The sequence below is a fragment of the Somniosus microcephalus genome, unplaced genomic scaffold, assembly GCF_052327205.1.
Source record: "Somniosus microcephalus isolate GS21.2 unplaced genomic scaffold, FLI_Smic_1.0 unresolved_chr7, whole genome shotgun sequence".
Taxonomy (NCBI): domain Eukaryota; kingdom Metazoa; phylum Chordata; class Chondrichthyes; order Squaliformes; family Somniosidae; genus Somniosus; species Somniosus microcephalus.
Genome location: NW_028225185.1, coordinates 11,807,691 through 11,823,021, shown reverse-complemented (window position 1 = coordinate 11,823,021; position 15,331 = coordinate 11,807,691). Strand labels below are relative to the sequence as shown.

General features: G+C 55.5%; 1 protein-coding gene across 1 annotated transcript in view; it reads left to right on the top strand.

The window, feature by feature from the left end:
• Positions 1-15,331, top strand: part of selenbp1 (selenium binding protein 1) — a 75,299-nt gene that overhangs the window by 38,677 nt on the left and 21,291 nt on the right. The window contains exon 5 of the mRNA XM_085978650.1: positions 11,329-11,449. Coding sequence (XP_085834776.1) covers positions 11,329-11,449 — 121 coding nt within the window. The remainder of the gene's footprint in view (positions 1-11,328; positions 11,450-15,331) is intronic.

Here is a 15,331-nt window from a genome sequence, read left to right as displayed (position 1 = left end):
GAGATACAGGGGCTCTATGATACACCTGGGGTCTTGTTCAGGAGATACAGGGGCTCTATGATACACCGGGGTTCTTGTTCAGGAGATACAGGGGCTCTATGATACACCTGGGGTCTTGTTCAGGAGATACAGGGGCTCTATGATACACCTGGGGTCTTGTTCAGGAGATACAGGGGCTCTATGATACAGCTGGGTCTTGTTCAGGAGATACAGGGGCTCTATGATACACCTGGGGTCTTGTTCAGGAGATACTGGGGCTCTATGATACACCTGGGGTCTTGTTCAGGAGATACAGGGGCTCTATGATACACCTGGGGTCTTGTTCAGAGGATACAGGGGCTCTATGATACACCTGGGGTCCTATTCAGGAGATACAGAGGCTCTATGATACACCTGGGGTCCTGTTCAGGAGATACAGGGGTTCTATGATACACCTGGGGTCTTGTTCAGGAGATACAGGGGCTCTATGATACACCTGGGGTCTTGTTCAGGAGATACAGGGGCTCTATGATACACCAGGGGTCCTGTTCACGAGATACAGGGGCTCTATGATACACTGGGGGTCTTGTTCAGGAGATATAGGGGCTCTAGGATGCACTTGGGGTCTTGTTCAGGAGATACAGGGGCTCTATGATACACCTTGGTCTTGTTCAGGAGATACAGGGGCTCTATGATAAACCTGGGGTCTTGTTCAGGAGATACAGGGGCTCTATGATACACCGGGGGTCTTGTTCAGGAGATACAGGGGCTCTATGATACACCTGGGGTCTTGTTCAGGAGATACAGGGGCTCTATGATACACCTGGTGTCTTGTTCAGGAGATACAGGGGCTCTATGATACAGCTGGGTCTTGTTCAGGAGATACAGGGGCTCTATGATACACCTGGGGTCTTGTTCAGGAGATACTGGGGCTCTATGATACACCTGGGGTCTTGTTCAGGAGATACAGGGGCTCTATGATACACCTGGTGTCTTGTTCAGGAGATACAGTGGCTCTATGATACACCTGGGGTCTTGTTCAGGAGATACAGGGGCTCTATGATACACCTGGGTCTTGTTCAGGAGATACAGGGGCTCTATGATACACCTGGGGTCTTGTTCAGGAGATACAGGGGCTCTATGATACACCTGGGGTCTTGTTCAGGAGGTACAGGGGCTCTATGATACACCTGGTTCTTGTTCAGGAGATACAGGGGCTCTATGATACACCTGGGTTCTTGTTCAGGAGATACAGGGGCTCTATGATACACCTGGGGTCTTGTTCAGGAGATACAGGGGCTCTATGATACACTTGGGGTCCCGTTCAGGAAATACAGGGGCTCTATGATACACCGGGGGTCTTGTTCAGGAGATACAGGGGCTCTATGATGCACCTGGGGCCTCGTTCAGGAGATACAGCGGCTCTATGATACACCTGGGGTCTTGTTCAGGAGGTACAGGGGCTCTATGATACACCTGGGTCTTGTTCAGGAGATACAGGGGCTCTATGATACACCTGGGGTCTTGTTCAGGAGATACAGGTGCTCTATGTTACACCGGGGGTCTCGTTCAGGAGATACAGGGGCTCTATGATACACCTGGGTCTTGTTCAGGAGACACAGGGGCTCTATGATGCACCTGGGGTCTTTTTCAGGAGATACAGGGGCTCTATGATACAACTGGGGTCTCGTTCAGGAGATACAGGGGCTCTATTATACACCTGGGTCTTGTTCAGCAGATACAGGGGCTCTATGATACACCTGGGGTCTCGTTCAGGAGATACAGGGGCTCTATGATACACCTGGGGTCTCGTTCAGGAGATACAGGGCCTCTATGATTCACCGGGGGTCTTGTTCAGGAGATACAGGGGCTCTATGATACACCTGGGGTCTCGTTCAGGAGATACAGGGGCTCTATGATACACCTAGGGTCTTGTTCAGGGGATGCAGGGGCTCTATGATACACCTGGGGTCCTGTTCAGGAGATACAGAGGCTCTATGATACACCTGGGGTCCTGTTCAGGAGATACAGGGGCTCTATGATACACCTGGGGTCTTGTTCAGGAGATACAGGGGCTCTATGATACACCTGGGGTCTTGTTCAGGAGATACAGGGGATCTATGATACACCAGGGATCCTGTTCACGAGATACAGGGGCTCTATGATGCACTGGGGGTCTTGTTCAGGAGATATAGGGGCTCTAGGATGCACTTGCGGTCTTGTTCAGGAGATACAGGGGCTCTATGATACACCTGGGTCTTGTTCAGGAGATACAGGGGCTCTATGATACACCTGGGGTCTTGTTCAGGAGATACAGGGGCTCTATGATACACCGGGGGTCTTGTTCAGGAGATACAGGGGCTCTATGATACACCTGGGGTCTTGTTCAGGAGCTACAGGGGCTCTATGATACAGCTGGTTCTTGTTCAGGAGATACAGGGGCTCTATGATACAGCTGGGTCTTGTTCAGGAGATACAGGGGCTCTATGATACACCTGGGGTCTTGTTCAGGTGATACTGGGGCTCTATGATACACCTGGGGTCTTGTTCAGGAGATACAGGGGCTCTACGATACACCTGGGGTCTTGTTCAGGAGATACAGGGGCGCTATGATACACCTGGGGTCTTGTTCAGGAGATACAGGGGCTCTATGATACACCTGGGGTCTTGTTCAGGAGATACAGCGGCTCTATGATACACTTGGGGTCTCGTTCAGGAGATACAGTGGCTCTATGATACACCGGGGGTCTTGTTCAGGAGATACAGGGGCTCTATGATACACCTGGGGTCTTGTTCAGGAGATACAGGGGCTCTATGATACACCTGGGGCCTCGTTCAGGAGATACAGGGGCTCTATGATACACCTGGGGTCTTGTTCAGGAGATACAGGGGCTCTATGATACACCTGGGGTCTTGTTCAGGAGATACAGGGGCTCTATGATACACCTGGGGTCTTGTTCAGGAGATACAGGGGCTCTCTGATACACCTGGGGTCTTGTTCAGGAGATACAGGGGCTGTATGATACACCGGGGATCTTGTTCAGGAGATACAGAGGCTCTATGATACACCTGGGGTCTCGTTCAGGAGATACAGGGGCTCTATGATACACCTGGGGTCTCGTTCAGGAGATACAGGGGCTCTGTAGCGGTTCGAGTAGATCGCCACTAAAATAAGAGAGTTTGACTTCGACGAACAATTAACAAGTTGTTTATTTACAGGAGCAGACTAATTACATCAGGTAAGATGGCAGGTAAGATGGCTGACTGTAGGAGCACCATGATATCGGTCTTGTCCCAGCGGGGACTCCACGAAGACTTACTGTAGGAGCACTGTGGAGAGTGTGATGACGTCATCACGCTCTGCTGTGTGTTCCCGCGCTTTGGGCGTCACGTGACCGCGTCGTGATGTCAGCACGTTCGCGTGCGCTTAGGCGGTCCCGTGACCTGCGCCGTTGCTTCGGTGCATCTCCCCGGTACGGAGGCTGGCCATTGAGGCCGAGGTCGCGAAGCCAGGCTGTGCCGGTGCTTGCCGCGGGAGCGGGAGATCGCGTCGCTCCCGTCGGCTGGCCGATGCGGCCGAAGTTGCGGTAGGCTGGGCTGTGCCGGCGGCCGTCATGGAAGACCGAGTCGGGCTGGCCGCCGGCGTGCATGCGTCACGTGATGCGTGACGTCAGCGCGTTAGGTCGCCTCTTAAAGGGGCAATGGCCCAACAGGTAAGTTAAAGGGGCAACGGCCCCAACAGGTAAGTTATACATACATAAGTAAGTTAAGTACATAGTTAGGTAAGTTAAAGGGAATTATTATGTATATATAAGGGATCTATATGTAAGGGACAACTGGTGGTACCGCCACATGGGCCCCCCCAGAATTCGCTTTAACGAAAGTCCACGGATGAGATGGTCTGACGAGCTGGTGGTCACGGCGGTCGTGCTGTCTCGGCTTGGTAGGCGAGGTATGAAGATACTGCTCGTGAGGAGATCCGTACGCACGTCGTGGCGAATAAAATGTATCCGTCAGGTGAAGGACCGTGGAGACGTGCGAAACAGCAGGCCTTATCAGAGTGACGGGCAGATTGGGCGGATGCGGGCGATGTCTCCGTTGACTGGTGAGCGAAACCTTCAGGAGGCTGGAACGCACAGAACAGTGTGTGCCATAATGCTACGACATTAACAGAACGGAGGGTGAAGAGTTGCTGTGTTGATCTGTGATCAGAGCAACTTCCACGTGTTGATCGCGGCCGCAGGATGCCCGTTGGACCCGTCCTCGATGTATACAGCTTCAATAGACATTTGCATTTGTTAAAAGGGAAAACTGGAGATAGGGCGGCAACGGTCCAGGTTGTTGTTGCTTTCAGGAGGGGTTAACTCTGCCTGGAGGGCGGCAACACTTGTAACTGTTGTAAATTTAGGAGAAAACAGCCGGGAGGGCGGCACGCTTTTTGTTCACGCCGAATCGTGTAGTAGGTAACACAACCAGCAGGCTGAAGGGCTGGTGCGTCGTCGGCGGAGAAGGAGTTGTCAGTGTTCACGAGGGATGGGTTCTCGTGGTTCGTGAGGGATGGGTCCTCGTGCGCGCTCCGATCTTGTAGGCCCGAACATGCTGTACCCCGCGCTTGGAGAGATTTATACTTGCTGTCGCTGTGGACGTAGAGGCGGACGATCCGTGTGGCGGTAGGAAAGACGAGTACGGGGACCGTGAGCAAGTGCGTGGTCTGCGCCGCATCGATGTTCTCGTCGAATGGGGCTTCTACCGGTATAAAGCACGAGGGAGACTGTGGCTCCCTGGATTGCGGTGGCGACAGCAAAATGGCTGGTGCTTCCATGGCGTGCTTCTTTTGTGAAAATTGCTCACAAAAAAAAAACGAACGGTGTCCGGTTGAGGTTTGTCCGTGTCAAACAGGATCTGCTCCAGGCTGCGCTTACCTTGCGAATACGTTTGCAAAGACGGGGTCGTCTTTGGCGGAGTGAGGCGGTTGCTGTTCCGTGGTTGTTCGTCGGTTGTGCGTTGGTCGTCTTGTGGGAAGACGAGGTTCAGGTGCGCGTTGCTACCGTGAAAATCGTTCACGGATACGGGTTCACCAATTGTAGCGTTGGAATTGATGAGCTCCCGTACTCACGTCGTTGGGTCACCAATGTAGCGGTTCGAGTAGATCGCCACTAAAATAAGAGAGTTTGACTTCGACGAACAATTAACAAGTTGTTTATTTACAGGAACAGACTAATTACATCAGGTAAGATGGCAGGTAAGATGGCTGACTGTAGGAGACCCGTGATATAGGTCTTGTCCCAGCGGGGACTCCACGAAGACTAACTGTAGGAGCACTGTGGAGAGCGTGATGACGTCATCACGCTCTGCTGTGTGTTCCCGCGCTTTGGGCGTCACGTGACCGCGTCGTGATGTCAGCACGTTCGCGTGCGCTTAGGCGGTCCCGTGACCTGCGCCGTTGCTTCGGTGCATCTCCCCGGTACGGAGGCTGGCCGTTGAGGCTGAGGTCGCGAAGCCAGGCTGTGCCGGTGCTTGCCGCAGGAGCGGGAGATCGCGTCACTCCCGTCGGCTGGCCGATGCGGCCGAAGTTGCGGTTGGCCGGGCTGTGCCGGCGGCCGTTTTGGGAGACCGAGTCGGGCCAGCGGCCGGCGCGCATGCGTCACGTGATGCGTGACGTCAGCGCGTTAGGTCGCCTCTTAAAGGGGCAACGGCCAAACAGGTAAGTTAAAGGGGCAACGGCCCCAACAGGTAAGTTATACATACATAAGTAAGTTAAGTACATAGTTAGGTAAGTTAAAGGGAATTATGTATATATATCTATGTGTAAGGGACAACTGGTGGTACCGCCACAGCTCTATGATACACCTGGGGTCTAGTTCAGGAGATACAGGGGCTCTATGATACACCGGGGGTCTTGTTCAGGAGATACAGGGGCTCTATGATACACCTGGGGTCTTGTTCAGGAGATACAGGGGCTCTATGATACACCTGGGGTCTAGTTCAGTAGATACAGGGGCTCTATGATACACCTGGGGTCTTGTTCAGGAGATACAGGGGCTCTATGATACACCTGGGGTCTAGTTCAGGAGATACAGGGGCTCTATGATACACCTGGGGTCTTGTTCAGGAGATACAGGGGCTCTATGATACACCTGGGGTCTTGTTCAGGAGATACAGGGGCTCTATGATACACCGGGGGTCTAGTTCAGGAGATACAGGGGCTCTATGATACACCGGGGGTCTTGTTCAGGAGATACATGGGCTCTATGATACACCTGGGGTCTTGTTCAGGAGATACAGGGGCTCTATGATACACCAGGGGTCTCGTTCAGGAGATACAGGGGCTCTATGATACACCGGGGGTCTTGTTCAGGAGATACAGGGGCTCTATGATACACCAGGGCTCTCGTTCAGGAGATACAGGGGCTCTATGATACACCTGGGGTCCAGTTCAGGAGATACAGGGGCTCTATGATACACCTAGGGTCTCGTTCAGGAGATACAGGGGCTCTATGATACACCTGGGGTCTTGTTCAGGAGATACAGGGGCTCTATCATACACCGGGGGTCTTGTTCAGGAGATACAGGGGCTCTATGATACACCTGGGGTCTTGTTCAGGAGATACAGGGGCTCTATGATACACCTGGGGTCTTGTTCAGGAGATACAGGGGCTCTATGATACACCTGGGGTCTTGTTCAGGAGATACAGGGGCTCTATGATACACCAGGGGTCTTGTTCAGGAGATACAGGGGCTCTATGATACACCTGGGTCTTGTTCAGGAGATACAGGGGCTCTATGATACACCTGGGTCTTGTTCAGGAGATACAGGGGCTCTATGATACACCGGGGGTCTTGTTCAGGAGATACAGGGGCTCTATGATACACCTGGGGTCTTGTTCAGGAGATACAGGGGCTCTATGATACACCTGGGTCTTGTTCAGGAGATACAGGGGCTCTATGATACACCTGGGTCTTGTTCAGGAGATACAGGGGCTCTATGATACACCGGGGGTCTTGTTCAGGAGATACAGGGCCCTTTTAGTTTCATTGTTCCCTTTCCAGAATCTTTTCATTGGAGTTTAATTATTCCAGCCTGTATCTTCTGCCATTCGTGCTCCCTAGTCTCTGAGGAGTTCTGCATGAAAGGTTTATTTTTGAACACTGCACTATTGCAGGTCTGAAATATAATGGGCTTCGCTGAGAGGACGAGAGAGATATTACCAAAAAAATGAATTCTGTTTTACACAGGTATGTATTGGATGATTCGCTAATCATTGCTGTCGTTTTTGGGTGGATTTTTCCTGCCGACATTAATGATTGAAAGGAAGACTTGCATTTCGATAGCGCCTTTCACCAGCTCAGGACGTCCCAAAGCGCTTTACAGCCAATTAAGTACTTTTTTTGAAGTGTGGTCACTGTTGTAATGTAGGAAAGGCGGCAGACAATTTGCGCACAGCAAGCTCCCACAAACAGCAAAGTGATAATGACCAGATCATCTGTTTTTAGTGATGTTTATTGAGGGATAAATATTGGCCCCAAGACACTGGGGAGAACTCCCCCTGCTCTTCTTCCAATAGTGGCCGTGGGATCTTTTATATCCACCTGAGAGAGCAGGCGGGGCCTCGGTTTAACGTCTCATCCGAAAGACGGCACCTCCGACAGTGCGGCGCTCCCTCAGTACCGCCCCTCCGACAGTGCGGCGCTCCCTCAGTACTGCTCCTCCAACAGTGCGGCGCTCCCTCAGTACTGCCTCTCCAACAGTGCGGCGCTCCCTCAGTACTGCCCCTCCGACAGTGCGGCGCTCCCTCAGTACCGACCCTCCGACAGTGCGGCGCTCCCTCAGTACCGCCCCTCCGACAGTGCGGCACTCCCTCAGTACCGCCCCTCCGACAGAGCGGCGCTCCCTCAGTACTGCCCCTCCGACAGTGCGGCGCTCCCTCAGTACCGCCCCTCCGACAGTGCGGCGCTCCCTCAGTACCGCCCCTCCGACAGTGCGGCGCTCCCTCAGTACTGCCCCTCCGACAGTGCGGCACTCCCTCAGTACCGCCCCTCCGACAGTGCGGCGCTCCCTCAGTACTGCCCCTCCGACAGTGCGGCACTCCCTCAGTACCGCCCCTCCGACAGAGCGGCGCTCCCTCAGTACTGCCCCTCCGACAGTGCGGCGCTCCCTCAGTACCGCCCCTCCGACAGTGCGGCGCTCCCTCAGTACCGCCCCTCCGACAGTGCGGCGCTCCCTCAGTACCGCCCCACCGACAGTGCGGCGCTCCCTCAGTACTGGCCCTCCGACAGTGTGGCGCTCCCTCAGTACTGCAGCTCCGACAGTGCGGCGCTCCCACAGTACTGCCCCTCTGACAGTGCGGCGCTGCCTCAGTACTGCCCCTCTGACAGTGCGGCGCTCCCTCAGTACCGCCCCTCCGACAGTGCGGCGCTCCCTCAGTACTGGCCCTCCGACAGTGCGGCGCTCCCTCAGTACTGCAGCTCCGACAGTGCGGCGCTCCCTCAGTACCGCCCCTCCGACAGTGCGACGCTCCCTCAGTACTGCCCCTCCGACAGTGCGGCGCTGCCTCAGTACTGTCCCTCCGACAGTGCAGTGCTCCCTCAGTACTGCCCCTCCGACAGTGCGGCGCTCCCTCAGTACCGACCCTCCGACAGTGCGGCGCTCCCTCAGTACCGCCCCTCCGACAGTGCAGCGCTCCCTCAGTACTGCCCCTCCGACAGTGCGGCGCTCCCTCAGTACTGCCCCTCCGACAGTGCGGCGCTCCCTCAGCACTGCCCCTCCGACAGTGCGGCGCTCCCTCAGTACTGCCCCTCCGACAGTGCGGCGCTCCCTCAGTACTGCCCCTCCGACTGTGCGGCGCTCCCTCAGTACTGCCCCTCTGACAGTGCGGCGCTGCCTCAGTACTGCCCCTCCGACAGTGCGGCGCTCCCTCAGTACTGCCCCTCTGACAGTGCGGCGCTGCCTCAGTACTGCCCCTCCGACAGTGCGGCGCTCCCTCAGTACTGCCCCTCCGACAGTGCGGCGCTCCCTCAGTACTGCCCCTCCGACTGTGCGGCGCTCCCTCAGTACCGCCCCTCTGACAGTGCGGCGCTCCCTCAGTACTGCCCCTCCGACAGTGCGGCGCTCCCTCAGTACTGCCCCTCCGACAGTGCGGCGCTCCCTCAGTACTGCCCCCCCAACAGTGCGGCGCTCCCTCAGTACAGCCCCTCCGACAGTGCGGCGCTCCCTCAGTACTGCCCCTCCGACAGTGCGACGCTCCCTCAGTACTGCCCCTCCGACTGTGCGGCGCTCCCTCAGCACTGCCCCTCCGACAGTGCGGCGTTCCCTCAGTACTGCCCCTCCGACAGTGCGGCGCTCCCTCAGTACTGCCCCTCCGACAGTGCGGCGCTCCCTCAGTACTGCCCCTCCGACTGTGCGGCGCTCCCTCAGTACTGCCCCTCTGACAGTGCGGCGCTCCCTCAGTACTGCCCCTCCGACAGTGCGGCGCTCCCTCAGTACTGCCCCTCCGACAGTGCGGCGCTCCCTCAGTACTGCCCCCCCAACAGTGCGGCGCTCCCTCAGTACAGCCCCTCCGACAGTGCGGCGCTCCCTCAGTACTGCCCCTCCGACAGTGCGACACTCCCTCAGTACTGCCCCTCCGACTGTGCGGCGCTCCCTCAGCACTGCCCCTCCGACAGTGCGGCGTTCCCTCAGTACTGCCCCTCCGACAGTGCGGTGTTCCCTCAGTACCGCCCCTCCGACAGTGCGACGCTCCCTCAGTACTGCCCCTCCGACTGTGCGGCGCTCCCTCAGCACTGCCCCTCCGACAGTGCGGCGCTCCCTCAGTACTGCCCCTCCGACAGTGCGGTGCTCCCTCAGTACTGCCCCTCCGACAGTGCGACGCTCCCTCAGTACTGCCCCTCCGACAGTGCGGTGCTCCCTCAGCACTGCCCCTCCGACTGTGCGGCGCTCCCTCAGCACTGCCCCTCTGACAGTGCGGCGCTCCCTCAGTACTGCCCCTCCGACAGTGCGACGCTCCCTCAGTACTGCCCCTCCGACAGTGCGGTGCTCCCTCAGCACTGCCCCTCCGACTGTGCGGCGCTCCCTCAGCACTGCCCCTCCGACTGTGCGGCGCTCCCTCAGCACTGCCCCTCCGACAGTGCGGCTCTCCCTCAGTACTGCCCCTCCGACAGTGGGACGCTCCCTCAGTACTGCCCCTCCGACAGTGCGACGCTCCCTCAGTACTGCCCCTCCGACAGTGCGACGCTCCCTCAGTACTGCCCCTCCGACAGTGCGACGCTCCCTCAGTACTGCCCCTCCGACTGTGCGGCGCTCCCTCAGCACTGCCCCTCCGACAGTGCGGCGCTCCCTCAGTACTGCCCCTCCGACAGTGCGCCGCTCCCTCAGTACTGCCTCTCCGACAGTGCGGCGCTCCCTCAGTACTGCCTCTCCGACAGTGCGGCACTCCCTCAGTACTGCCCCTCCGACAGTGCGGCGCTCCCTCAGTACTGCCCCTCCGACAGTGCGGCGCTCCCTCAGTACTGGACCTCCGACAGTGCGACGCTCCCTCAGTACTGCCCCTCCGACTGTGCGGCGCTCCCTCAGCACTGCCCCTCCGACAGTGCGGCACTCCCTCAGTACTGCCCCTCCGACAGTGCGGCGCTCCCTCAGTACTGCCCCTCCGACAGTGCGGCACTCCCTCAGTACCGCCCCTCCGACAGTGCGGCGCTCCCTCAGTACTGCCCCTCCGACAGTGCGGCACTCCCTCAGTACCGCCCCTCCGACAGTGCGGCGCTCCCTCAGCACTGCCCCTCCGACAGTGTGGCGCTCCCTCAGTACTGCCCCTCCGACAGTGCGGCGCTCCCTCAGTACTGCCCCTCCGACAGTGCGGCGCTCCCTCAGTACTGCCCCTCCGACAGTGCGGCGCTCCCTCAGCACTGCCCCTCCGACAGTGCGGCGCTCCCTCAGTACCGCCCCTCCGACAGTGCGGCGCTCCCTCAGTACTGCCTCTCCGACAGTGCGGCGCTCCCTCAGTACCGCCCCTCCGACAGTGCGGCGCTCCCTCAGCACTGCCCCTCCGACATTGCGGCGCTCCCTCAGCACTGCCCCTCCGACATTGCGGCGCTCCCTCAGTACCGCCCCTCCGACAGTGCGGCCTAGATTTTTGTGCTCAAGTCTCAGGTGTGGGACTCAAATCCACAACCTTCTGAGTCAGAGGCGAGAGAGAGAGAGAGAGTGCTACCCACTGAGCTACGACAATCACTGCACTTCAACATAACGGGCGGGATGTTTCGGAGACCTGGCAGAGCAATGTATAAATAAATGCGTTTCTTTCTTTCCTTTGGAAGAAAAATCACCCCCTTTTTTTATTGCATTCCCCGCAGGTTGTCGAGCCGACTGATCTTTTCTGGAAGTGTAACCTGGCCAATCCGCACACCTCGCACTGCCTGGCCAGCGGGGAGTTGATGATCAGCTCAATGGGGGATCCGTCTGGGAACGGCAAAGGTAACAAAGTCAGCGGCAACAGCTCCGGTCTACGATCGTGCGCCCGGCCCCCCCCTCCCCACGGACAGTCGGTCGTTCCACTATGGTAGCCCAATAGCTCGGTGTATTGCTGAGAGGGTGTAGCAGAGCCATAAAGACTGAGGAAGGGACCCAGGCTCGATCCCAAGTCCGTGAGTTAGCTGGGGCAAAACGTTAGGAACGTAGGAGCCTGTCCCGCCACTCAGTCAGATCGCGGCTGATTTGTATCTCAACTCCATCTACCCTCTGACATAAGAAAACTACAGGAAACTTTCGATTTACCGGCACCTAAATAACTGGAAATCTCGGTTAACCGGCAAAATTCAGGAGTAGGTTCAGGTAACTTTTATTACTTGCCTTCCTCCATTTGTTGCTGTGCAAGGGTATGGCTGCAGCTGTTGCTAAGCTACAGAGACACTTGCAACTTGTGGCCATTGTTCTGAAGCTACAGGGTTTGTTGCTTTATACGGAGCTCTCAGCTCCGTATCTTTTACTTTAGCGTTCGGTTTTTCCGGAATTTTTGATGAACCGGCACCACGTCGGTCCCGTCCGTGCTGGATAAAAAAAAGTTTCCTGTACTTGGCACTTGGTCAGAGTATTAAACAAGGCTTTAATCGACTGTTTCACAACATGGAAGTCTAGTTGTGTCCTTCACTAGTTCCTGTTTACAAAATGTCCTGAGCAAGCTGGGCCCGTGCCCGAGTATTTATACTCTCCCGGGACAGCGCCACCAGCAGGCCGCCCAGTATATTTTATAAGTCCTTTCTACATAAACGGCACGATTTCTGTCACCCTCCTTGGTTCCCTAACCCTCGATACCCTTACCCAACCAAAAATCTATCGAAATAACAACAGAAAATGCTGGGAAACACTCAGCAGGCCAGGCAGCATCCGTGGAGAGAGAAACAAGAGTTAACGTTTCAGGTCTGGGACCCTTCATCAGAACTGGAGACGGGCAGCACGGTGGCATAGTGGTTAGCACTGTTGCCTCACAGCGCCAGGGACCCGGGTTCAAATCCGGCCTCGGGTGACTGTCTGTGTGGAGTTTGCACATTCTCCCCGTGTTTGCGTGGGTTTACTCCGGGTGCTCCGGTTTCCTCCCACAGTCCAAAGATGTGCGGGTTAGGTTGATTGGCCATGATAAAAAAAAATTGACCCTTAGTGTTAGGGGGGATTAAATATGTGGGGTTATGGGGATAGGGCTTGGGTGGGATGGCTGTCGGTGTAGGGACCGGGTGCTAGGGTTTGGATGATCAGCCATGATCTCGTTGAATGGCGGAGCAGGCTCGAAGGGCCGAATGGCCTCCTCCTGCTCCTAGTTTCTATGTTTCTCTGTTTCTACAAGCTAGCGATGTAACAGATATTAAGCAGGCGCAGAGGCAGGGAAAGGGGGAGGGAAGGAAGGAACTGAAGGAACATTCTGTGCTCGGGTAGAAAGCAGGAGGGATAAAATGTTGCAAATGGGGATGGCAGACTCATAAACAGCCTGAAAAATGGGGGCAGTGGTTATGATCTGAAATTGCTGAACTCAATGTTGAGTCCCTAATCGAAAGATAACATAAGAACATAAGAAGTAGGAGCAGGAGTAGGCCATACGGCTGATCCGAACCTAGACTCACGTCCACTTCCCTGCCCGCTCCCCGTAACCCCTAATTCCCTTATCAGCTAGGAAACTGTCTATCTCCGTTTTAAATCTATTTAATGTCGCAGCTTCCACAGCTCTCTGAGGTAGCAAATTCCACAGATTTACTACCCTCTGAGTGAAGAAGTTTCTCCTCATCTCAGTTTTGAAGAAGCAGCCCCTTATTCTAAGATTATGCCCCCTAGTTCTAGTCTCACCCATCAGTGGAAACATCCTCACCGCATCCACCCGATCAAGCCCCCTCACAATCTTATATGTTTCAATAAGATCGCCTCTCATTCTTCTGAACTCCAATGAGTAGAGGCCCAACCTACTCAACCTTTCCTCGTACGTCAACCCCCTCATCTCCGGAATCAACCGAGTGAACCTTCTCTGAACCGCAAGATGAGGTGCTGTTCCTCGAGCTTACGTTGAGCTTCGTTGGAACAGTGCAAGAGGCCGAAGACAGAGAGGTCAGAGCGGGAGTGAAGCGGAGAATTAAAGTGACAGGCGACCGGAAGCAATCTCAGTTTTGACATTTTCAATTGACCCCTCAACCTCAACAGCTTTTTGTGGGGGAGAGAGTTCCAGATTTCCACCCCCCTTTGTGTGAAGAAGTGCTTCCCGACATCACCCCTGAACGGCCTGGCTCTAATTTTAAGGTGACGCTCCCCCTTGTTCTGGACTCCCCCCACCAGAGGAAATAGTTTCTCTCTCGATCTACCCGATCGACTTCTTTAATCATCTAAAACACCTCCGTTAGGTCACCCCTTAATCTACTATACTCAGGGGAATACAAGCCCAGTCTGTGCCACCTTTTGAGAAACTCCAATTGTCCTGAGTGTCCCCGGGTAACAGAAGTGAAAATGCAGCCTGGATTCCCCACTCCTGCTCACCCCTGTTGCAAAGTGCAGGCGTGGACATCATGTAACAACAACTTGTATTTATGCAGTGCCTTTAATGTAGTAAAACGTCCCAGGACGCTTCGCAGGAGTGTTAATCAGAGAAAATTCGACACCGAGCCACATGAGGGGATATTAGGACAGGTGACCAAAAGCTTGGTCAAAGAGGTCGGTTTTAAGGAGCATCTTAAAGGAGGAGAGAGAGGCGGAGAGGTTTAGGGAGGGAATTCCAGAGCTCGGGGCCCAGGCGGCTGAAGGCACGGCCGCCAATGGTGGAGCGATGGAAATCAGGGGGATGCGCGAGAGGCCGGAATTGGAGGAGCGCAGAGATCTCGGAGGGTTGTAGGGCGGGAGGGGGTTACAGAGATAGGGAGGAGGGCGAGGGCCATGGAGGGGAGCGATTATAATCAGGGATGCTCAGGAGGGCAGAATTAGAGGAGCGCAGATATCTCGGGGGGGGGGGTTGTAGGGCAGGAGGAGGTTACAGAGATGGGGAGGGGGGGTGCGGCGAGGCCATGGAGGGGATTTGAAAACAAGGACGAGAATTTTAAAATCGAGACATTGCCGGACTGGGAGCCAATGTAGGTCAAAATATATGAGACGACTTGCCTCTTTTCCTCATGGTGACAGTCTTGATATTAGGCGATAAGTGTAGATCATAGAATCATACAGCACAGGAGGAGGCCATTCGGCCCATCGTGCCTGTGCCGCCTCTTTGAAAGAGCTCTCCAATTAGTCCCACTCCCCCCTGCTCTTTCCCCATGGCCCTCTAAATGTTTCCCCTTCAAGTATTTCTCCAATTCCCCTTTTGAAAGTTACTGTTGAATCTGCTTCCACCGCCCTTTCAGGCAGCGCGTTCCAGATCACAACAACTCGCTGCGTAAAAAACATTCTCCTCATCTCCCCCTCTGGTTCTTTTACCGATTATCTTCAATCTGTGTCCTGTGGTTACCGACCCTCCTGCCCAGCGGAAACAGTTTCTCCTTATTTACTCTTATCAAAAACCCTCATGATTTTGAACACCTCGATTAAACACCTCTGATGTCGACCCTATCCTATAGTCCGACCTCAAGTCCACGCACACCACACTCTCCAGCAGATGAGCATCGAATGATACAGCACAGAAGGAGGCCATTCGGCCCATTGTGCCTGTGCCGGCTACGTTGTTGTTTCAACGGATAAATACTTGCGAAGGGGAAGAATTTGCGGGGCTACGGGGAAAGGGCAGGGGAGTGGAAGTACGGCAACAACAACTTGCATTTACATAGCGTCTTTAACGTAGTAAAACGTCCCAGGGCGTTTCACGGGAGCGATTATCAGACAAAAATTTTGACACCGAGC